Source organism: Pinus tabuliformis, chromosome 2_1 (assembly GCF_031772625.1).
Source record: "Pinus tabuliformis cultivar Carrire ecotype Pingquan chromosome 2_1, CPIR1, whole genome shotgun sequence".
Lineage (NCBI taxonomy): Eukaryota > Viridiplantae > Streptophyta > Pinopsida > Pinales > Pinaceae > Pinus > Pinus tabuliformis.
The window spans coordinates 934,322,083-934,346,708 of NC_142299.1; the positions used below are offsets into that span (position 1 = coordinate 934,322,083).

A 24,626-nucleotide genomic window follows, 5' to 3' on the forward strand; every position below is an offset into this window, starting at 1 on the left:
GAGCCACTTATCTTAGTATTATATGTAGATGATCTCTTCCTGACAGGATCATCTAGTCCCATTGAAGACTACAAGAAGAATCTAACCATAGAGTTCAATATGAAGGATCTGGGACGAATGCACTATTTCCTAGGGTTGGAAGTTTGGTAGCAGAAAGGAGAAATCTTCCTTGGGCAAGGAAGGTATGCTACAGAAATCCTGAAAAGGTTTGGGATGGGAGACTGTAGACCTATGGCTATGCAAATGATCACCAACTGGAAGAAGATTGATGCATCAGAAGGCAAGGATGTCAATCCCACCCTATATTGACAGCTCATAGGGTCCCTGATGTATGTAGTCAATACCAGGCTAGATATTTGCTACGCTATCAACACCCTCAGTCAGTTCATGGTGGAACCAAAGAGGGCACACTGGGTAGCAGCCAAGCACGTTCTCAGGTATTTACAGGGAACAGTTGATTATGGGCTCTTGTACAACAAGGGGAAGGAAATCAGGTTGAGTGGATTTACTGATGCAGATTGGGCAAGAAGTTTAGTGGATCAGAAAAGTACCTCCGGGTACTGTTTCAATATTGGATCAGGAATAACCTCTTGGTGCAGTAGGAAACAAAAGTCCGTGGCTTTGAGCTCGTTTGAGGCAGAATATATGGCAGCAGCACAGCTTCGTGTGAGGCCATATGGCTCAGAAAACTGCTAGTAAACCTATTCAGAAGAAATATGGAGGTGACCAAGATCATGTGTGATAATCAGAGTTGTGTCAAACTCTCTGAGAATCTAGTATTTCATGATAGGTCAAAGAATATTGATATCCAGTGTCACTTTGTCAAAGATCGTGTCCAACGAGGAGCTGTATAGTTGAGCTACACTCCTACAGGGGAACACGTGGCAGATATCCTCACCAAGGCCCTTAGAAAGTCAAAATTTGACTACTTCAGGGAAAAGATGGGAATGGTAAAGAACCCCTTTTAGAAGTAGTGTGTTAGCAACACGAATGAAGAGGGAGTTGCAGTGTTGAGAGAAAGGACCAAAAACAACACAGATGCAGAGGGAGTTGCAGTGCAGATGCAGTGTTGGGAGAAAGGACCAACAACAACACAGATGCAGTGTTGGGAGAAAGGACCAACAACAACACAGATGCAGAGGGAGCTGTCGTATAGATGCAGCAGTGGCAGTAGCAGAGTCATGGGCAGCAGTGCAGAGGATGTTGGGCAGAAAGGCCTAACATCAGCACAGGTACCGATGCCAAATGATCAGAGTAATACTCAGTGAGGAGTATTGCTAAAGCACAGTCCTCGCTAAGAGGGAGTGTTGATTTGGGGTAGCATCGGATGTGCTCTAGCCACGAAATTTGGTGGAGAGGTTGGGGGACATAAAATCTCCAATACCCAGAAGGGTTTGGGAAGATTCTATACAGATCAAGAGATATTAAAATAATTAATATTTTTACTGGAGTCCCTAAGTCTAAACTTAGGGAAAATAAAATATTAATGTGTATTAATATGAATCTATGTTATAATGGTCCAAAAGACATGGATCAAGCCAGATCTAATTTTAGCCGTTGATTAGGGACTTAATCTTGGCCGTTGAGATGTCAACAGAAAAAGTATGAGAGGAGGCTTGAGGGGCACTTGGAGAACACACTGAGAGACTAGTCAGTTCAATTTCTAGAGTGGGGTTTGTTGAGAAATTGAATCAGTCGTTTGGAGAGCAGTCAGGAGGCAGCAAGTACAGAACAGAGAGACGACAGATCAGCGTAGAAGAAGTAGACACAGAGCCAGAGTAAGCCACGCAGAGGCAGCAAACACTGTGTAGAGCCAGAAAGGCATGCGTCAGCCACACAGAGGTTGCAGGAGTGACGCAAAAGCCCAGAGACGCTGCACAGAGCCTCAGTAGTTTGACGCAAAGGGTTTCAGGCTGACGCAGAGGGTTTCAGGCTGACGCAGAGGGTTTCAGGCTGTAGCAGAGGTCAGTAGGGCCTACGCTGGGTTTAGAAAAGTGTTGGAAGTTTGTCTATCTATGGGTAAGCCAGTTTGGCACCCTGTTGTACAAGAAAATTGCTGAATAATAAAATCCTCCCTCGCTGCACCGGTTTTCCCACATTGGGTTTTTTTGGGGACATTAGTCCAAAATAACTGTGTCAATGTGTGCATATGTTTGTTTCTGTATTACGGTGTGATATCTGCAACAATATTTATTTTAATGTTTGTTGAAATAATTTCATGAATAACTTATGATATAAGTAGGAAAAGTAAATCAGTTGCAGCAGTGATAGAATTTTCACAATACACATGCATATTTACAAAATATTTTATTGCTAATGTGAAAGAGCATTGAAATAAATTACAACTTAACTTGCTAGCATTTTCCAGATTACAATTGGTAAGACAATTTTAAGCAATTCAAACTACTTGACTTCACGAACTAAAATTCTACAGTTCAATTAAACGATTAGAATACAAATATCCCATGAGGTAATAGAGAGAAATTATTCAGCTCCACTTGCTCTTCCAATGGCTTACGTATATATTTTCTTGCAGAAATCTACAGGTTAGCTAGCCAGATTTAGACAATACAATGCAACAGCTAATAGAGAGGCTCAATAGCAGTTGCCTATGGATAACAATTTCTTGCTAGCATCTGGAGAATCTTAGTAGTCAAATCAAGGACCCGGTTTTGTTTACAGAAAAATAATAAAATTCTCTACTTTACCTTCAAAGATTTTACAGAAACAGTAATGATATTTTGCTTCCAAAATTCTTACCAGAGGGGAGAAATCTAGCACTGCTTTCTTTGTCCGGCTCGTCAGTGTGCCTAGATGTGTGTCCAATACATATCGGGACAACTGCAGACAGTCAAATGCCTATTTATCCATGTCAATGTTCCCATACAATGTAATAGAAAATCAAAATATCTTGCACAAGTTCTCTTCATTGTATTATAGGTTGGACATATGTGGTTGAAACATATGGCGATGAGTAGACAACTAACATCAATACAAGAAAAGCTCATTCAAGAGTTATAAGAAGGCATAATTCAAAGTCTTACTGACTGAGCAGATTACTTATTCAAAGGTTATGGTGGTTTTTTGGAATATGGTGTCCGAGCAACTTTCAATCGAAAGATTTCAAAAGTTACAAAAAGGCATAATTCAATGTCTTATTGACTAGTAAGATTACACATTCAAAGGTTATAGCGGTTTTTAGAAATGTGGTGTCCAAGCAGACTTTACATTGAAATATTTCAAAAGTTACAAAAAGGCATAATTCAACGTTTTATTGATTGGGCACATTACTTATCCAAAGGTTATAGCAGTTTAGGAAATGTGATGTCTGCATAGCTTTAGATCAGGAGATTTAAAGGTCCACTGTATTTACAATATTGACTCTCTCATACAAGCTTCCTTCAAACATTATATTACATAAGGCTGACCTTTCTTGTAGACAAACTTCCGTTAAAAGAAAACAAGATTCTCTCTTTTTCTTCTGCACTTTTTTGAATGGTCTCAACTCTAACCTCACTGGTACATTGGACAAAAATTCATTGGTGCTAATTTTATTGTATCTTCCTTTTGATCAAATGACTTTTATATAAGGTTCGACTTCGCTCTTGCAGTGCTACAAGAATAGAACAATGCTACTATGAAAAGATACATCATGAACAAGAAGACACATTATCAACTAGCAGAGGCAGATCTACGTTGATGGTGAATCTCAGGGTATCTATTAATCTATGCATAATCTGAAAATGCACCAATTAACTACCCAAAGTAAAAAACAGCAGTTTCTATGTTAAATATAGAAAATAAAAATATAATCTAGTAAACAAAGCTAACTGATTGGATCAAATACATATATGCCATCCAAATGGTTAATTATACCTCTATCTGGAAAATGCTCGGGGCATTGGATATCCATGCAACTGACATGGTAAATTATATCCTCTTTTAAGTTTTGGAAATTTCAGGGATAATTTGAAATAAGTAGACTGAGTTATATGAAACGAAGAAACAACATAAGTTTCACTTAGCAAGACAAACTAATAATACCATTATCTTATGGCTTGCTTTTACAATTCTAAAATTGTCTCTTTGGGAACATCGGGATTTCACACGTTTCAGAAATCCTCATGGACCACTCATTACTCTCGATCACAGATCTCAGATGCGCACTTCTGAAATTTTTATTGTCCTTTTCTTTTCTATCTATAATGGTTTTTGTATGGATTATTCTTGCTTTTTATTTATAAGACTGACCTGTTTTATAATTATTCATGGTTTTATATAGGCTGGTTTATATTAAAGTTTTTAACCTTCACGTTGTTTGGCATTGGCATTACACAAGGTATGTTACACATCTCACCCATATTGGGCTTTAGAATGACACTTTTGTTGCAAATTCATGGTTTAACAAAGGATAGTTCATATTCGTAGTAATGTTTTTAACCTTTACATTGTTTGGCATCAGCGTTACACATGTTACAACACATCTCACCGATACTAAGTTGTAGAATATGCCTCCCAGTGCAATATATCTCTTTCCTATAGATATAGATTGGAAGCAAATAGAAGTTAGATAGAACTGTTTCCTTACAAATGGAGATTAAAGCTTTTAATAAAAGATCTCACACTTGATTTCCATGGCACACTTTGTATAACTCAAGTTAAAATTTCGATTAGTGTGACCAATATTTTTAGCATTATACAACTCTTCTAGTGGCTTAGTAAACTTACATCACATGTGAAAAGGCAATGAGATTTATTCCTATATTTCTTCTGAATCACAGTTTTAGTAAGTGAACACCTTAAATCATTTCTTCCAAGCTTTAGTGGTTACTTCCAATTTGATAATCACTATTGCATTTAACAGTAATTAGTATATGGTCCCTCCTGTTGAAATTTCTACAAGATGCATAATAGAATACAATTTTCTGCTAGATAATTACTTCCTAATGATTTTCACACAGTATTCTTATGCCACCGATATCATTGAGCAATTACGCTTTAGAAAATATCAAGAGTAAATGTAGCAGAAACAATAAAGATCATAGAAAGAAAACCATGCACAATAGAAACAAAATTTTTTCACCTGGGAAACCCAACCTTGAGAGAAACCCAACAACTCTTCTTTAGGAAAGATTATTTTTCAGCAAGGTTTACAAATTCAATTTGTCTAGAATCTGTGCCAATATCCAAGTCAAAATAACAGTCAAACCTAGTCAAACTCTAGCAAGTCAAAACTAGTTAAACTGCGCAAAATACTTTAAATTCAAAGGTGGTCAAACAAACATCTTGCAGTCAAAATATGGCCCTATGGTAAAATTTCGCACGTGTGGCTTGTGATTGGTCCTTGACAAACTTCGGCTTCATCTCTTCGTTCTCCAACTGCTCTTTTTCTTCTTCACTATTACTAATCAAACTTGCTTGCAATTGTGTCAAAATGAGGTCAAGCTCCCTTCTATTTATAGTCTTTCTTGAGGATCGAATAACCCTCCATTGGGCCGACTTGTACTTGCTCTTGGGTTTGTTACAACTCAAACTAGTAGGGATCCTAAGAGGGGCTCCTATAGAGCAACTACTAGGTCAAGGGGCAACAACGGAGCGATAACCCACTATCACCTCAGTTAAGGCTCCCTTCTTTTTACGGACTTTCACCGATGGGAGGAGACTTGGTATAAGAGGAATCACAATAATGAATATGTCAATGGAAGAATGAAGGGTGATTCCCAAGACCTATTCACAAGAGGGACTCAATTATATGGCTTTCTTGCTCAATTATATGGAAAGCAAGGTGATACGCACTCTAGGAAGGGCCAAGAGGATCCTTGAGGCTAGGGTTTGGGAATATGTCTTGTCAAGAAGGTTCCTATCCTTATGGAGAATTGGTCTTTATGTGATCTTTGTGGAATTAGAGTTGTAAAGTTGTGGGTACACATGGGCACTAAGTGGACCGATAATAAGGTCAAGGATGTGGAGTTGATCAACCAAGGAGGGGCTTGACCTAATTAAGAAAGAGAAGAGGGTCAAAGTACAAATTTTCTTTGGAGAATTGAATGCAATGATCCAAATACACTAGCCAAACGCAAACCTAGGGCAAGAAACGATCTTTGAGCTAGGGCTTACTTTATTTCAAGATCCCATCGTCAGAATTTCTTGAAATTTGAAGGGCCTCTAGAGAAAACCCTAACACAATTATGGACAAGAGATCAAACTTTTTGATGGCTACAATAGGAGAAAAATGATGCCCTTGGTGATTTATGGAGGCTAGGCCTAGAAAAAGGAGAGGTGAGAGAAATATTCTTTAAAAGTGATCACCTATGGAAGGATTAGTGTCTTATCCTTTGGGAGAGATGGAGTCAAAGAGAATTTATTGTTTGGAAAGGATTTACCCAATCAAGGAGACCTTCAAGCAACTTTGCATGGCATTAGTGCATGAGAGCAGCTACTTAAAGTCTTTATACTTCGATATGCAATAATTGATGACTTATCAAGATGTATTCAATGACAATAATCTCTAGGAACATTCACGCATTTATACATGGTCCATGCAATGATGTAAGCTAAAAAAGTTCTAAATTTCCACAATTTCGCATAGAAAAGCAGTAAATTTCAGACTTATATAGTGAAAATCCCAACAACATTTCATGTGACAAAGTAAATAACAAGAATAAGCATGAAAAATATCACTTACATGTACAAATGAGTGTATCCAATCATCAAATTATGTCAATAATGAAGCTCCAAGACTAGGAAGATAGAATCCATACATCAAAATTCATCCATGAAACCAAACTCGTCCTCCAAAGGGAATGCGGAATTCTCAAGTAGCGACTAAACACAAATCCAAGTGATGATGAGAGAAATGAATCATCTCTCATCTATTTATACAATCTTTAATGAGTTCGATTTTCCTAATTGACCTAATTAAGCCCCAAATAATAAAATAATGTGCAATACTAACATTCCTTGGTGACAAGTCCACCAAAATAGCTCAATAACACAAGAGTAAGCCTCTCAAGAGGGCAGAATGATTAATATAATGAGTCGTTGGACCATTGAGAAGGCCTAATGAAGTCCAAAGTGTCAAGCCCACGAGTCGGTGGTTGGTGTGCGACGGAGTGGGGAGACGCACCCTCGGTTAAACGCAACGAGTTGGGTGAATGACGAGTCAGAGGGTGCAACGAGTCGGGAAGCGGGCGACTTGGTTGTGACGATGGGATGCGTTGGTGTTGCAACGGGCGGTCAGTTAAAGGCGCCTGGGACACGAGTTGCGACGAGCCAACAAAGAGTGGAGAAACCAAAAGGACGAAAAATTATCTAAGTGTGCGAACTTTTCAAAGGAGAGCTTCTACCGTGCGAAGTTGGGCATGTGGATCCGGTGGGCAGCGACATGGGCGAGTTGACGTAACGTCGGGGTGCAGTTGGCTGAATTGGAAGGTTGGCCTGGGTAGGTTGACCCGTGATTAATGCGTGGAAAAGCATATAAGTAAGCAGACACCATGGAGGAGAAAGGCATCACTTCAACTTCACAACAACAAGTGCGAGCTCAAGGAGAAGGGCGAGCCAAAGAGGTGGATGAATAGGCGAAGGCAAGGTGTAGACAGATCTTGACCAAAGCACCAAGCCGAGGAGCAGGAACGCAGAGTTTTAGGTTTCGCTGGGCATGTTTGCTCGACAGGCGAACCGGGTTGGGGGTTGTTGCACGTGGTGGGCACGTCTGCCCGGTGGGCGACCCGCGGAGGGTGCTCTACACGACAGGGCGAGTTAGGCCGAACGACGGGTCTGCGGAACGACTGCGGTTGAGGCTGCGGTCACGGCTGCGGCCGGGCAAGCTGCGGACGGGTGAAGCGTCGGATGTTGGGCGAGCTGCAGACAGGCGCCGGGTAGGGAAACACGCCGAGAGTGAAGGCTGAACGAGGCACCGAGCTGTGTAACCGGATGTGCGATGAGTTGCGGTAACCGGTGCTACGACAGGTTTATGCGACGAGTCAGTGCGGAGGGCAACCAGTGTGGGCGCCTCTGCCTGACGAGTTGGGCAACTTGACCCGGCAAGGGTGGGTGCTTGCTGAACGGTTGTTCAGGGACGACTGAACGTGCAGGTTGAACTTTGGATTTTAATAGAAATTGTAAGAAGGAAGTTGGGGTTCCTCTTCAAAGACTGTACTTGTATATTTTATGAAAAATTATTATTATCATTGTGGGTAGGCTCATATTCAGGGAGTTGCCCCTCCCGTTAAAGATTGTATCCACTGTGCATATGTTGTAAATGATAATGATGATGAAAGAAGATTAAATGAATGTTTCCGCTGTGTTATGAATGTTAATGCTTAGAAAGTGAAAAATAAACTAAGTATGGAATGTTAGGCGTAGTCCACACTTGAAAGTATTGTTGAAAATAAATCGGGTGGTGGTGCCGCACCTGCCTATGAGCAATTGAAAGACTACTGCCAAGATAGGGGCGTGACAGGTGGTATCGGAGCTCCAGATTCTACGGGCTTTGATTTACAGGAAAGTTGAAGCACTTGCACTTTGTGACAAGTGATATCAAGGGTCTGATTTGGTTGAACAAGGTTGCAGAAGTAGAGAGGTGTATCTCTACACTTCAGGCAAATATACGACGAAGACTTTTGATCGATTTATGGTCTATACCAAACTACAAAGAAAGCAGATAGTTGAAATGGCAGAGGAACCTCAAGTGATAACAGGTGAATCTGGCGATGACGCCGGAGCTGCTTTCATGGATAGGGTGTTGGATCGAATGGAGATGCTAGCTTATGATATGGCTTCAATGAAGGCTGAGAATGTTGAAATTCGAGACGGCTATTCGTAGGTGAAAGGGCAGCTTGAAGACCTCAAGGTCCGATATGAATATACTGAGTGGTAGTATATGCAAACAAAAAAGGAAGTCAAAGAGATCGGAGCTGCAAGGGACCAAGGTTTGGCAGAAATCTCGGAATTGTAGAAAGATCTTGAAGATGCTCGAAATGAGATAGCGGTTTTGAAAAAGGCTATTGGGCACAACTCAGGTAGAGGAGCGGGTCATGTGAAAGTCAAGGCACTGGATTCTTATGACAGGACGAGGAGTGCAAAAACTCTTGGTAACTTTCTATGGGACATGGAACAGTACTTGGAGCGTTTGGGGATGTCCGATGAGGAAACCAAAGTCAAAGTAGCTGCTCAGTTCTTGACGAAGGATGCTAAGATGTGGTGGCGAAGGAAGATGGACCAGATTGCCAGTGGCAATGCTGCGAAGATCACTTCGTGGGAATATTTGAAGAAGGCTTTGCAAACTCATTTTATTCCACAAGACGAAACATGGGATGCAAGGATGAAGATAAAGTATATAAAGAAAACAGGGAATCTACAAGCTTATTAGCGAGAGTTCTCAAGTGCAGTTTTGGAACTTCCAGACATGGTGGAGAGGGACACGGTATTCAATTTTATCATAGCATTGAAGCCTTGGGCACGCAATGAAGTGAAGAGGCAAAAGATAAAAACACTTGAAGAAGCATTTGCTGCTGTGGATCGCTTGGTAGAACACTATGACGAAGGAACCAAAGAGAAGAAGAAAAACACTAACAAGCCGAAAGAGAAGTCTACAAAGGAGGAACCTTCGAGATCGTATAATAAGACGAAGACAAAGAAACCGTTGAAGTGTTGGATATGTGAGGAACCGCATATGGTGAAGAATTGTCCTTCAAGACCAAACGTGGCTATGATAGCACAATCCAATGCAAAAAAGAAAGAGGAAACTTCTATTGGGGTCATGCAGATTCTAGGAGCTGCGGTGGTCTCACGAAGAGATTCGGAAAGAAACAAGTTAGAATATGTTGAGATGAAAGTTGGGAGTGATGTTGTACTCACTATGGTGGATAGTGGGGCAACTCACAACTTCATGAGCAAGGATACTGCGAGAAGGATTGGGCTGAAGTTTGTACCAATGCAAGCACAAATGAAGGCAGTGAATTCTCCTCCAGATTCCTTGATTGGTGTAGCTGAGAGAGTGGATGTGACACTTGGTGAATGGACAGGGAAGGTTGATTTCACTGTGGTGCAGATAGATGACTACGAAGCTGTACTGGGCATGGAGTTGATGAAGCAATTTGAAGCTATGGTAGTTCCCCATATGAAGAAACTGTACATTTACGATGGACGAGAGGATGTACCTATTGGTGTTTCGACTGTAGGAGTTACAAAGGCCGAGTGTAAACTGACAGCGATGAATATGGAGGATGACAAGTGAGATGAAGAGGTCTATAAGCGGTTGTCTTCTACAGAGACAAAGCTTATGGAACAATCACAAGTGATCTGAACATTGTCTAATAGTATATTGGATCTATCAAGGAGGCTAGAGGCAGTGGAGATGGGTGAGGATGAGGATGAGGATGTTAGGCTGAATGTTCAGACAAAGGATTAGGAAGCATACTTGCAGAGATTAGAAGTGGAGGATCCTGATAGATGGATTGAGTTGATTAATGAGGAAGATCCTTCAAGCTCTACTTCCTCCTTATCTTCTTAGACTATCATGGAGATGAGGCTCGTTGTTAACTGCTCATGGTAGTGAGTCTCCAACATTTTGAGCAGGCATCTAGGGGTGAGATGACACAAATTGACAGGTAGCATGCAATGGAAAATCATGACGACGTAGGGGCACGAGTTCTTATGGAGGTAATGCATGGTTGGATTAGCTACCCAATTAGTCACTGACATGAGGGGTAACAACACATGATTTCTTGCAGAGTTTGGCATATCTATGACATGAGGTAGGTTGAGAGGTGGACACATCTGTATTACCCATACACACATTCGTGTGGTTTGATAGTCTTGGTGATGGTGATTGTCAGGATGGAGAGTTGTCGAGGACAACAACCATTTAGAGTGGGGGAGTATGTCAAGCCCACGAGTCGGCCGTTGGTGTACGACAGAGTTGGGCGACGCGCCCTCGGTTAAACGCGACGAGCCAAGCGAACGACGAGTCGACAAGCGGGTGAGTTGGTTGCGATTTTTGTTGCGACGATGGGACGAGTTGGTGTTGCGATGAGCGAGCGGTTGGTTAAAGGTGCCCAGGACACGAGTTGCGACGAGTCAACAGAGTCGAAAAACCGAAAGGATGAAAAATTGGCTAAGTGTTCGAACTTTGCGAAGGAGAGCTTGTACTGTGCGAAGTTGGGCATGTGGACCCGGCAGGGCGGCGACATGGGCGAGCCGACATATACAGTGGGGATGCAGTTCGCTGAATTGGAAGGTTGGCCTAGGTAGGCCGACCCATGATTAATCCGTGGAAAAGCATATAAGTAAGCGGATGCCATGGAGGAGAAAGGCATCACTTCAAGTTCACAACAAGTGCGAGCTCAAGGAGATGGGTGAGCCAAAGAGGTGGACGAATAGGTGAAGGCAAGGTGCAGGTGACTCTTGATTGAATCACCAAGCCAAGGAGTAGGAACGTAGAGTTTCAGGTTTCGCTGGGCGCAGGCTGGGCACGTCTGCTCGACGGGCGAACCTGGTTGGGCGTTGTTGCACGTGGTGGGCACATCTGCTCGGCACGTGGCCCACGGAGGGCGCGCTGCACGACAGGGCGAGCTGGGCCAAACGATGGGTCTGTAGAACGACTGCGGTGGAGTTTTGCGGTGCGACTGCGGTTGAGACTGTAGTCATGGCTGCGGCTAGGCGAGTTGTAGATGGGTGAAGCGCTGGACATTGGGCGAGCTGCGGACAAGCGTCAAGTAGGGCGACACACCAAGAGCGAAGGCTGAACAAGGCACCGAACTGTGTAACCGATTGTGCTTCGAGCTGCAGTGACCGGTGGTGTGATAGGTTGGTGCGACGAGTCAGCGCAGAGGGAGACCTGGGTGGGAGCCTTTGCTCGACGAGTTGGGCGACTCGACCCGGTTGGGGTGGGTGCTTGCTGAACGGTGGTTCGGGAACGACTGAACGAGAAGGTTGAACTTTGGATTTTGACAAAAATTGTAAGAAAGAAGTTGGGGTTCCTCTTCAAAGACTGTACTTGTATATTTTATGAAAGATTATTATTATCATTGTGGGTAGACTCATATTCAGGGAGTTGCCCCTCCTGTTAAAGATTGTATCCACTATGCATATGTTGTAAATGATGATGATGAAAGAAGATTAAATGAATGTTTCCGCTGTGTTATGAATGTTAATGCTTAGAAAGTGAAAAATAAACCAAGTATGGAATGTTAGGCATAGTCCACACTTGAAAGTATTGTTGAAAAGAAATCAGATGGTGGTGTCGCCCCTGCCTATGAGCAGTTGAAAGACTACCGCCAAGATCGGTGCATAACACAAAGTGTGCCATGATGTGAGAATGGACTCCAAACATAGTGGAAAAGGGGTTGGCCCCTTGTTTCCCAAGCAAATCCATTTGGTGCTCCCCAAGTGAGTGAGGGGGCACAAGGACATCCTCATGGGTCTCCAAGTGGATTGAAATGCCTGTAAACCATTTGTAAGGGCCAAGATGATAACATAAGCCCTCCCTTTGTCTCCTGTAGTGAGATACATCCTCATTTGAACCCTGGAACATCTACCAAGTGTATAATGCAAGTGTGGAGCCGACTGGGGATGGTGAGCCAAGTGCATCATCCTCAATACGAGCAATCAATGATTGGTGCTGGGGATCCATGAAGTAAGTTTTGCTATGGTGGAGGCCCATGGTTCTCAACACTCACCCTACAAGTGCCCATGTGGCCCTCTGGAGGGCTAAGACCCCATATAGGGAGACCACGCCCAAAATGGGGACCCACTTGAAATCCTACATAAGATCCAATGCGTCCCCTTTCCCTCCAATACAATAAATCATTAGAATAAATAAGTAAAGGAGCTTACAAATCATGGAATCAATGGGGCACTTCATGGTGGCATGCCCTTCCATAGTGGGCTTTGGCATGTACAAGTGTCTCTACCTCAATAAGGGGGTTAATCAAGGACCTTCTTAGGTGGTTTCAACTTTTAAAGCAGGGGACATGTCCATGGTACATCCATCAGGTGGTAGGTGGCAAGTGATGTAGTGATGGAATAGAGTGGGAATCAGGAGAATGCATCAAGCCACATGCCATGGTTCAAGGGTAGCTATAATAAGGAAAGCCCACACTTGGGTATATGAGTGTAGGAGGGAGCAAATTGTGGTACATGAGTTACCCGGGCTTTTGTTTTTCCACCCTTCTTCATATGCCTTTTTCCTTTGATCGATTTTTCCTTATAACTGCTTGGGGCTTGAAGGGATGAGAGCATGAAGTGTAGGATATAGCAGTGGATACCCCTTTTTGAGGTGAGGTAGTTCATTGCCCACTAGCAGTTTGGGACTATCATGGGTTCCTTAATGTGGAGGGGGTTCATCTACGACCCATAGGAACCAGGGTGATGGCCATAAATAAGGGGTTGAGCTCATGTTTGGCTTTTGTCCACATGCTAAATTTGTATGTCCCGACTATCTTTTGCATTTTGTGGTACATTTACTATTGAGAGTGGCCAAATTACGCTTTTTCTTTTCTTTTTAGCTGCATCAACCTTTGGGGCATCGTCCCAGGGCCAACCCAAGGTGTGGATAAGGGGAGGAGGAGGCTAACCCTATGTGTACCTAGCGGACACACGTGGACCAGGGTGGCAAGAGATGAATGGGGATAAAATGAGAGGAAAGGAGTGTTGTATATGGTCTTGGGAAGCGAGACCATGCAACCAAAATTGGGATTTCCATGTAGTGCCAAGCCTAAAGCTAATGGACAATAAAGGAGACCCCACGAGACTAGAATACAAAGATAACCAGGAAATCGTGCAGTGGAGACAAGAGTATAGACCTAGCCCACTCTTTCTGTCGAATCCCCCCACCAATCCATGCCCAAAAGTGCCCATGACAAGTAAGGAAAATTACTCAACTATACCAATGAAAAGTCATACCTTTGGGGTCGGGAGGCCCACCTTCAAACATAGAATCATAACAAGTGGGCAAGGGACCACATGGATGGCTCAAGTAGCGAAGATAATGGCACATCAAACTATCTAGTGGTTGCAAGGGGCTGCTAGCTGTCGGTTGGGAAACGTCTAGGAGAAAAAAATTCTCCTATACATACTACCCACAGGTGGTGGGTAACATGTAGCTCCAACTGGGACATGAGCTCTCAGAACGGTGTGCAAAGCTGCTTGAACGGGAAGTCATGAGAACACTTGCAATCTCTTGGTACCGCAGACCTATTCCCTGCACATATCAAAGACCAAGCACACAAGGCAACATGTTTTTGTGGTGTCTTGTGATCACCCATGCTCAGTATTAGGCCATAAACTCAACAACAAAATAAAATCATTTTTCCATGCAAATTTAATCTAAATGTAGCTAATCTATTATGATAATATCATATTATGTTAGTTCTAATGAGGAAATCGGCATGTAATGCATCCTACCCTAACATACATATTGTTGAAAAGTGTAACTAGGTTCGGTCTTCATAATGACATGTAATTGTGATTTTATGTAAGAGATGTAAAGAAGAAAAATAAAATTATTGTAATGCTTGCATCACGGGTTTCATGAGCAAGAGAATTTATTTTTAGTTGAGGCTCCCATTGTGAGCCCTTATGGATATTTTCACCTAGTCATAAAAGAGTCATCGTCATGTAATGAAGGCATGCTACACATTGTAAAGAGTCATACTTGTCTTTGTAAGTAACCCTCCAAGATCTTGTCACTAGCCCTCACTCAAGTCAGACTACAACAAAGAGATTAATCTAGAAGATTAAGTCAGCCTTTCTCCAAGGGATCATGTCGGCCTAATGGGCATGGACAAACAAGTATATATACCCATACTCAACATCATTAGGAGACAAGCAATTGGGTGAAGCAAGTCTAAGAAGAAGTGCGAGAAACATACTAAGAAAGAGCTTCTAGATCAGCGAAGGAGGAAGAGAAGATAGCGAAGGAGAGGGCCATCTTTGAAGGACTATTTTTGGGCTAAGTCTACCCTCACAGGTGCGAGAATTGTAGGTCCGAAGCAATCAAGGGAAGATCGAAGATAGTAGTCACATAAAGGCGACCTTGTTTGGGTGAAGAACCTCGCTATAGAAAGTTGAGTGAGAGAGGAATGAATCTCCTTCAAGGAAGAGACTATTCAAGTGGAAAAATCTGATCTAGGGTTTCTGTTGCTAGGAAAGGAATTGCAAAACTACAAGGAGAGGCTGAAATTCTGAAGGTAGCCGAGAAAAGGAAAAGTGAAGCATTCAAATGGGGGCTAGTGACTTGGTCTTGGGAGGACTCTAGTGTCAAGGGTCTTTTTCATGGTCTTGGTATTTGTCAATTGAAGATCTATAAGAAGAATTTCGTTTGTGCTTTCCCCTCAAGGAGTGAGAGGTTTTGACCCTCGCTGACAAGCCTATACACTGTGTCTCTTGTCTCTTTATTGTTCATGATTTGGTAATTGTCTTGATGAAAAGAACACAATAATTAATAATAACTACAAGAAAGAGAAGATCATAATCAAGAAGCAAAAAGTCTACCACAAGCAATTATCATAAGTAGAGAAATCACCTAACTATTGATGCCCTAGATTTCTCAACATGGTATCAGAGCTAAGGTGCTAAAATCAAGGAGGGGCATCTAATCAAGGAGACACACAAGGATTGAGTTTTCAAGAAAGGGATCAAAGTGGGACAAAGACTACCAAAGAAAAAGTTCAAGATCCACATCATACCAAAACCCTAGATCAAAGAAATCTACTTCAGCAAGAGTCTTGGAATCATCATCAAGGAAGAAGCAGAGAAAAAGTCGAAACCCTAGAAGCATTTCTAATCTGCACTTATTCACCATCAAAGAAGTCGAAGTATCTTGAAGGATAGAAGGCTAAAGGCATTGTCATCATCTTCTAAAGGTTCCAAGGCAGACTCCCCCTTATTGTGTTGGAAAATCAGAAAGGCAGAAAAGATTTTCTTGATCTTGATAATTACTTGTGATGTTTCTTATTATTACGATTCTTTATATCTTCTTTCTTTAGTTCATCAAGCAATTACCAAAAGCAACAACACATAACACAATGGACACAAGATGTAGGCACATGCTCCAAATGAATTTGATGTCCTTCCTTTTATAGGATTCTTGTGGGGTCGAATAGCATCTTAGGCCGACTTGATCTTCCCTTAGGCCAACATGGTGTGGAGGTTCCGTAATTCATATTTGACTCAAAACTAAACCTTTTTACATGATTCAAAAGCCCAAGAAGGGTCTCTTTAAATATACAATAATTCTATAGACTCGTAATAAATCCAAGAAGTCTCAATGGGGACTTTGAAATAAAATAAGGTGACCCAAACATGAAACCCATGATTTAATAAGTCACAATAATAATAATAATAATTCTTTTCTTTACTCTTTTGACAAGTACATTACATAATGATTCAAGTACATTATTGAAGACCGAACATAGTTACATTTTCCAACACTCCCTCTTAACTAGGGAGGTATTCATAATGTACAAATACAATGGAAGATCTCAAACTATATGAACCATGAAGAACTTTAGGCACCACAATGCCATGGACTAGATTCCTAACCAAGGAAATCTATCCAAATAGTCACTCAACAGTTTAGGCACCACAATGCCAAGGACTAGATTCCTGACCAAGGCAATCTATCCAGGTGGGACTAAGATGGACTCAAGCTTTTAGCCCCTTTAGGTACCCTTAGGCTTACTTGCTAACCATCAACCCAAAAATCCAGGTGTGTATCCAAAACCGAGCTCAATAGCCACACCATCTTTCCAATTTCGGGACTCAGACATCAACACAAAGTGTTAGCCAGATGTCTTCCCAGGCAATGGTTCACTCACAAAGCCTCAACACACCTTGATCCAGTAGATCAAGAATGACCAATCTCTCCCAATCAACCTGATTGGTTACCAACATGCTATCAAATCCTTTGAGAGATTCACTTGTACAAACACAACCCCAATCAATAATATACTTTCACGTGTATATAATCAAATACAAACCTCTAGGGTCTTACAGACAACTAGATGTTGCTTCTCATCTTTCCATAGTAGGACTATCAACCGAATCTTAGATAGAAGATTCCTCAATCACATGTTTTACTTCCTACTTCACATTTAACAACATATCCTCCGAAATTCATTCTTTGACTAATACCAAGCTATGCTCCCCCTCTCAACCAGGAAACATCTCTTTATCTGGACTCCCTCTTAATCTTAAGGAGATCTCTTCTATTCATGCTTCCTCCGGGAGATCAACTTCTTCTTTCTGACATCGAATAATCTTTCGTGGCTTCCAATTGTTTCATCAGAGTTATCATCATCCCCATCATGCTCATCACATCTTCACTAAGTTGAAGAATGTGTACCTGCACAACTTAAATAGCAAGTACCACCAAACCTATAGAAGCATGATGTTAGCCATATTAGAATCACGGAAGCATTTCAAATTTATTCATAACAAATACCCAAACTCAATTACAAACAAGAGAGATATACTCTTCAACATCTGGCTAGGGACTTTGTTATACACCCTAGACTATTTCATAATGACATTCATTCCATCTAGGGTTTCAATATGTCTTCCAAAGCTATGACATACCTTACTACAACATATAGTAAACACTAGAAACCATTCACACAAATATAGATCTTCAAAGTATCTAACAACCTCTTAAAACATATATGTTAGACTTCTCACTAGGGATTCATACAAATCCTAGAATTCATACAAACAAATCCATCAAAGTCAATCATATCTTAGTCATTAACTTGACCAGCTTCCACTAAGGTTAGTTCTAACCCCTAGATTTTCAATCAACCATCAAGCAATCACTAACAAGACCAACTACTACTAGGGTTAGTTGCCAACCTTAGATTTCCGAGCAATCATTAGACTCAACCAAAAATTCAAATTTCAACAATATCTTCATAAATCTCAAATCATATAGTCAACATTCATTAGAGATTTCTACTTCAATTAAGGTTCAACTTCAAAACCCTAGAATTCCATTTTTCACAAATTCAACAAACTTATACTAATTTCAAATGATCATATTCCAAAGATTTTAATTTTACTAAGGTTTAATTTCAAAACCTTAGAATTTTATTTTCACAATCTCAACAATCATTACATACATAGATCTCAGATTGTTACATTTCACGCTAGATAATGTCACTACTAAGATTTAACTGCAAAACCCTATATTTTCATTTTCAACAATCATCTAATAGATTTGAGATTGTTATATCACACACACTAGACAATTTTAACTTCACTAGGGTTTAGCTATAACACCCTAGATTTTTGGACATCATCATCCTAGAATATTAGACAAGAACTTCCATTAAATCCTAAAACTCATGACCATCAATGACTAGGTCAAGGCACATATCTAGGAATTCATAACCATGCATAAGCATATCATATGTCCAACAACATTAATACATCTTGACCTAGACCAACCTAGGATTTTAACCAAAAGGACATATCTATATATGCCTAGATTTCATCATCATGCAAATATATTTCATATCATGTGTTAGTCAAACCCAACTTCATAACAACATCAAATAAGAGTTAGACACACACCCATTTTGATTACACTAGGGTTTGACCAGATAAACACACATATACCAAAGAAAACATTTTAAGACAATGTAATGGTCTTGCTCATACATTCCACCAAACCCCAATGAGCTAGGGTTCCAATGTAGAATCAAACATTCCACCAAATCCTAATGAGTTAGGGTTCCAATGTAGAATTAGACATTCCACCAAATCCTAATGAGCTAGGGTTCCAATGTAGAAACATAGTGAACCCAACATTACCAAAACTTCAAAGGTTCGGGATTTTAGACCTCATCATTCAACCCTAACAAGTTAGGATTTCCATATCACACCAAAATCCCAAACAAGACATCATCAATAAAACTTCAACTAGCATTTCACAATCACCCTAAGCAACTTTAGGATTTCAAACATTCACATTAGCATAACTTTCAGTTAGGTTTTTCCAAAACCTGTCTAGGGTTTTACATAGTCTATCAAGAATATCAGTGGGGTAGGTAGATTTATCAAGAGATGAATCAGCCAAACAAGAATCACTAAGATTCAATACAACTAGTCATAACTAAGTTAGTAATAGATCATCAAATGAATAATCCTTTCAATCAATGTATTCAAAGCATAACTTTGTTTCTTGACTAAACTTGTCTTGAGAGAATCTCCTTCTTGCAGATGTTTTCTCTTGTCTTGAGAGATCCTCCTGGTAGATGTTTTCTCTAACCAAGACAACAGAGGGAGAAATTTGATTAGTATTTAATATAATGAAAACTAAATGAGTACATGAACCCAAAACTAAAAAGACATGAGATACTTATCTTTGAGAGTTGTTGGGAGCTCCCTCCAAAGCTTGAGGGAAACCTACAAACTTAAAGCAATACAAAAATGTCTTTTCCAAAGATATGTTAAAAACCTATAAATTCTAAAACATATAAAACAAGTTATGTAAAGAAAATGACTTAATAGTGTAAGTCCCTAATGTCGGATTCTTCAGGCTTGACTTTCTTTGAGTCTCCTTCTTCAGCAAAGTTGGCTTGATCTCTTCCTCTCTTCTTATTCCTTGGATTCTCGGGACAATCACTCTTGTAGTGACCTTTCTTATGACATTGATAGCACTCTATCTTAGACATGTCAACTTTCTTCCTTGGTCCCTTCGATCTCTTTCCTTTATGATGAGCAACATAAGCATTTGATACTCCTTCAAGATTGGCAACCATTGAGATCCTTAATTCTTCTTGACTTGATGTGGTTCATAATTCTTCAAAGGTGGGAGTTACCTTCCAACTGTTGAGACTTGAAGCAAATGCACCCCAAGAGGGTGGCATAACAGTGATCACCAATTCTTTGTCTGGAACAATCTCATCGATGGCCAAAAGATCATCCCCGAGTCTAGCTATTTTCACAACGAAGGTTGCCACAATATCTGCTTTTGTAATTTTCATATTCCTCGGCGCATTCTTCAAACTTGCTACATGACCAATGTTCTTAATAGTGAACAACTTCGACAAGGCTTCATACATTCCCTGAGCATGATTGATATTAGTTATGAATGGGACAAGATTGGCTTTTATCCCTTCTACCATCAGAGTCATAGCCACCAATTCCAAATCCCTAAATTTTGCTTTGTCAGCATCATTGGCTTCTTCTGTAGGTTTCTTTACATTTCCTTTTACTAAATCTAGCACCTTGTTCTTCTCGAGGATTAGGTTAATCCTCTTCTTCCAGGATCTGAAGTTAGATGCTCCTTCAAGCTTGTTCTCACCCTTGATAGAGTTAGACATCTTCCTTGAATATGATAGACTCCTTCCTTGAGATAGTGCCTATGAATGGATCCGCCTTTTTCTTCTTCACCAAAGCTCTGACACCATGTTGGAAAATCAGAAAGGCATAAATATTTTCTTCATCTTGATAATTACTTGTGATGATTCTTATTATTACAATTCTTTATTTCTTCTTTCTTTAGTTCATCAAGCAATTACCAAAATGTAGCAACACATAAAACAATGGACACGAGATGTACACACATCCCAGGGAAAAACCCCCCTCGAGGGGAAAACCCAGTGAAAGTAATTCTTCCTTTCAATAGTATTCTTTGAGACTCTTCACCCTTGACCAAGACCATACCTTCTCTCCACACCAAGTCAACCTCCAGAAGTTTAACCTCTTCCCAACAACTTCGACTTTGCAGCAACTTGCAACAACTAACAGCTTCCGACAACAGTCCAACTTGGAAGGCTTCGATCTCCCAATCCAAAGCACAAAACAGAGAGAGACCACCACCGAAATTTCAATTTTTCTTGTCTCCTTAGACTCACCCAAACTCACATTCACTTCAGCTTCCCGGCAATAGACTTTCCCAAAGACAAGAACTTCGCACTTCTGCCCAACAAAAGGAGATTTTCGCACTTCTGCCCAGTAGAGAGAATTCGAACTTGATGAGAAGTGATGCTCCAAATGAATTTGATGTCCTTCCTTTTATAGGATTCTTGTGGGGTCAAATAGGGCCTTAGATCGACTTGATCTCCCCTTAGGCCGACATGATGTGGAGGTTCCATAATTCATATTTGACTCAATACTAAACCTTTTTACATGATTTAAAAGCCTAAGAAGGATCTCCTTAAATGTGCAATAATTTTATAGACTCAGAATAAATCCTAGAAGTCCTCAATGGGGACTTTGACCTAAAACATGGTGACCCAAGCATGGAAAAGAAGGATAGACATAGTCCTCGAAGTAAATGAAGTCAATGATCATGTCCATGGAAAGGTCTCCAAACCATATGAAGATCAAGCACCATTTGAATACATGGAAAGAGATCTAGGGCTTAAAAGATTCTTAAGGAATCTATCAAAGATCCCTTCATTCCCTATATAGCCAAGCAGGGGACAACAAAAGAGATATATGATGAGTTGGTAGAACTATTCTCTAAAAGTGCAATAAAAAAGATCATATCACTTAGATTTGATCTATATAAATTGAAGGTATCAAAGGATGAAGGGATATCTTCATGTCTCTCAAAAGCATCTCAAATAAAAACTCAACTGCAAGATCTAGGAGAGATGATATCTGATAAAGAAATGATCTCCATTATTCTAAATGCATTGACTGATGAACAAGGTAACCTCGTATCTAATAAGGAAGAGGAAGCTATCCCATTCAACAACTTGTGGTCTCTATGCAAGACAGAAGAAAACAGGTTGAAGGGAGAAAGTGATAAAGGATCAAATGAAAGGGGTCAAACAGTGACAAAAAGAAAAGGAAAGTTTGGTAAATTTGGTCCTCAGAAGAAAAAGAAGAACATGGCTAAGGTTTAGTGCTATAGATGTCAAGAATATGGGCACTATAGAAGAGTTTGTTCTAAAAGGGACAATAACAAGAGAAATAAAGAAGAAGCCCATATTAATGAAGAAGTGGAAGAACCTGAAACAAAGAAGCCTAAGAAGGAGGAAGTGAGAGATCTCCACTATGACTGAGATAATTTCCTTCTCTAAAAGGCACTCTTCTGTGGTGTAAATTATAGATAGAAAGCTTTGTAATTAAGATAGGATGCATCATATTAGAGAATGGCATCATTAAGTAAGAGCTCATAACATAGGTAACATGAAAGATGTTAGAGACAAAATCTACAGCTATGTAGGATATAGCTCTTGGAAACCTCATTAAAAGCACAAAAGATACTTATGGAAAAAGGAAGAAGTCATCTAGGACAAGGCTCATCATACATTAGTCAATAAGAAAACATTTGCAAGATAGGATATGCAAGATCCTCTAGATTCTCTGATGGAATCTTCATTGAAAGGTTCACCGATCATGAGGAGAAGCAAGTGTTTCATCAAGAATTCCAATCTTGTAGAATTAATGGGATGATGGTACACAAGAGAGAAGCAGATCAAAGGAACTACTTCATACAAAAGACGCTGTTGCAGGAAGTCTGGATGACCCAAAGGAGAGATGAGGTGTGTATGCTTACATGTGATATTATGAAATCATGTGATATGGTTGCAGGGTACGTGGATCAATCTTCTATCTTGAGAAGCATAATCAAAGAAAGAATCTCCTCCCTAAAAGGAGATGCAGGAATGCATGGGTCACATATTTTCTAGATGAAATCAACATAATATGTCCTCATATGGAGTATGAGGTGATTGACTACAATTAAGGAACTCTAATTGGAAGTTCCTGGGAACGAAATATGTGAAGAAAGAAAAGAAGAGGTCGTGGAATATGCAACAATGAAAAACGAAGTCAACATTCGAAAGACCAAGAAGTTTTGACTATGATATCTCCTAGAAAGATATGAAGACTCTTGTGAAAGTATGGAAAAGATGGAGACCCTTGACAATACATATCTTTAGGAGATGTGTCAATATGTATGTTGGATGTTGATGCCTACAGAAAATGTCATGATGAAAGTCCATCACAAAGGTAATTATAGTTTAACTGTTCTTTTCTTATTTGTGAACTAGTATCTAGATGGGCTTATGCAAGGTTGCCAAAGGGAAGCACTGTGGATGTCTTCCAAGAGAACCATGTAGAAGGATGTAAGATCCTTCCAAAGAGGAAAGCATGATGAAGGCATCATAACATGAAGCAAGGCTAGATGTACACTAATGGATCACTTTTTGATGAAAGGAATGATGACATGACTGACTCATAAATGAAAGTGATGGATGGTCTGTGCCCTATGAAGAAGTCCCAAAAGATGGAGATTTTGTGACAAATAAATTCATGACATCGAAGGAAGGAGTCCTTCAAGCAGTTGGTTGTCCCATCATCTCCACCTGAAGAGCTATTGTAGGTCCCTAATTAAGAGAGAGCTTGGAAACAAGTTTCTTACTTGGAAGAAACTTGGAAATTCCTAAGCCAAGAGGGAGCTTAGGTACATTCCTTCTGTACAAATGAGTACATTCCTTTATTGGAATAGATATGTCCTCTCTAATTGAGAGAGAGAGATAGACACATCATTTTGGTCTTCACCTGGGAAGAAAGAATGGAGGATTGGGTAATCATTTGGCATCCGATACTCTTTGAGGATGAGATAGGGCATCCAAGATAAGAGTAGTCGTAGAGGACCGATATTATTTCAGGATTGGGGAATCCAAGATAAAAATAGTCCTTATCGAACACACCCTGAGAACCCGGGTGGGGTATGTTAAGGGAGATACAACGATGAGAGTGTCTATAAATCATTGGTCTCGCCAGCATTGACCTCAAATCTTATAGAGAGATAGCGTTGTTAGTCAACGCCTTGCTATGTAACAATGATGGTTGATATGATGCCATACAAATGGGTAACCAATCTGATTCTTCTTATGAGAATTTTTTCAGATTGAGAAAGACCAAGTACCATTATGAATACCTCCTTAGTTAAGAGGGAGTGTTGAAAAGTGTAACTAGGTTCGGTCTTCATAATGACATGTAATTGTGATTTTATGTAAGAGATGTAAAGAAGAAAAATAAAATTATTGTAATGCTTGCATCATGGGTTTCATGGCAAGAGATTTTACTTTTAGTTGAGGCTCCCACTGTGAGCCCTTAGGGATATTGTCATCTAGTCATAAAAGAGTCATTGTCATGTAATGAAGGCATGTTGCACATTGTAAAGAGTCATACTTGTCTTTGTAAGTAACCCTCCAAGACCTTGTCACTAGCCTTCACTCAAGTTGACCTACAACGAAGAGATTAATCTAGAAGATGAAGTCATCCTTTCTCCAAGGGATCATGTCAGCCTAATGGACATGGACAAACAAGTATATATACCCATACTCGGCATCATTTGGTGACAAGAAATTCGATGAAGCAAGTCTAAGAAGTAGTATGAGAAACATACTAATAAAGAGCTTCTAGATCAGCAAAGGAGAGGGCCATCTTTCAAGGATTGTTTTTGGTCTAAGTCTACCCTCACAGGTGCGAGAATTGTAGGTACGAAGTAGTCAAGGGAAGATCGAAGATAGCAGTCACATAAAGGTGACCTTGTTTGGGTGAAGAACCTCGCTATAGGAAGCCAAGTAAGAGAGGAACGGATCTCCTTCAAGGAAGAGACTATTCAAGTGACAAAATCTGATCTAGGGTTTCTGCTGTCA

General features: G+C 40.4%; 1 protein-coding gene across 6 annotated transcripts in view; it reads right to left on the reverse strand.

Moving 5' to 3' along the window:
• Positions 1–24,626, reverse strand: part of LOC149203713 (uncharacterized) — a 554,312-nt gene that overhangs the window by 25,543 nt on the left and 504,143 nt on the right. For 4 of the 6 annotated variants that reach the window (XM_089403546.1, XM_089403545.1, XM_089403543.1 and 1 more), the window contains one exon: positions 2,761–2,859. In XM_089403546.1, the coding sequence (XP_089259672.1) occupies positions 2,761–2,859 (99 nt within the window). The remainder of the gene's footprint in view (positions 1–2,760; positions 2,860–24,626) is intronic. The other 2 variants (XM_089403544.1, XM_089403542.1) reach the window with 1 other exon arrangement.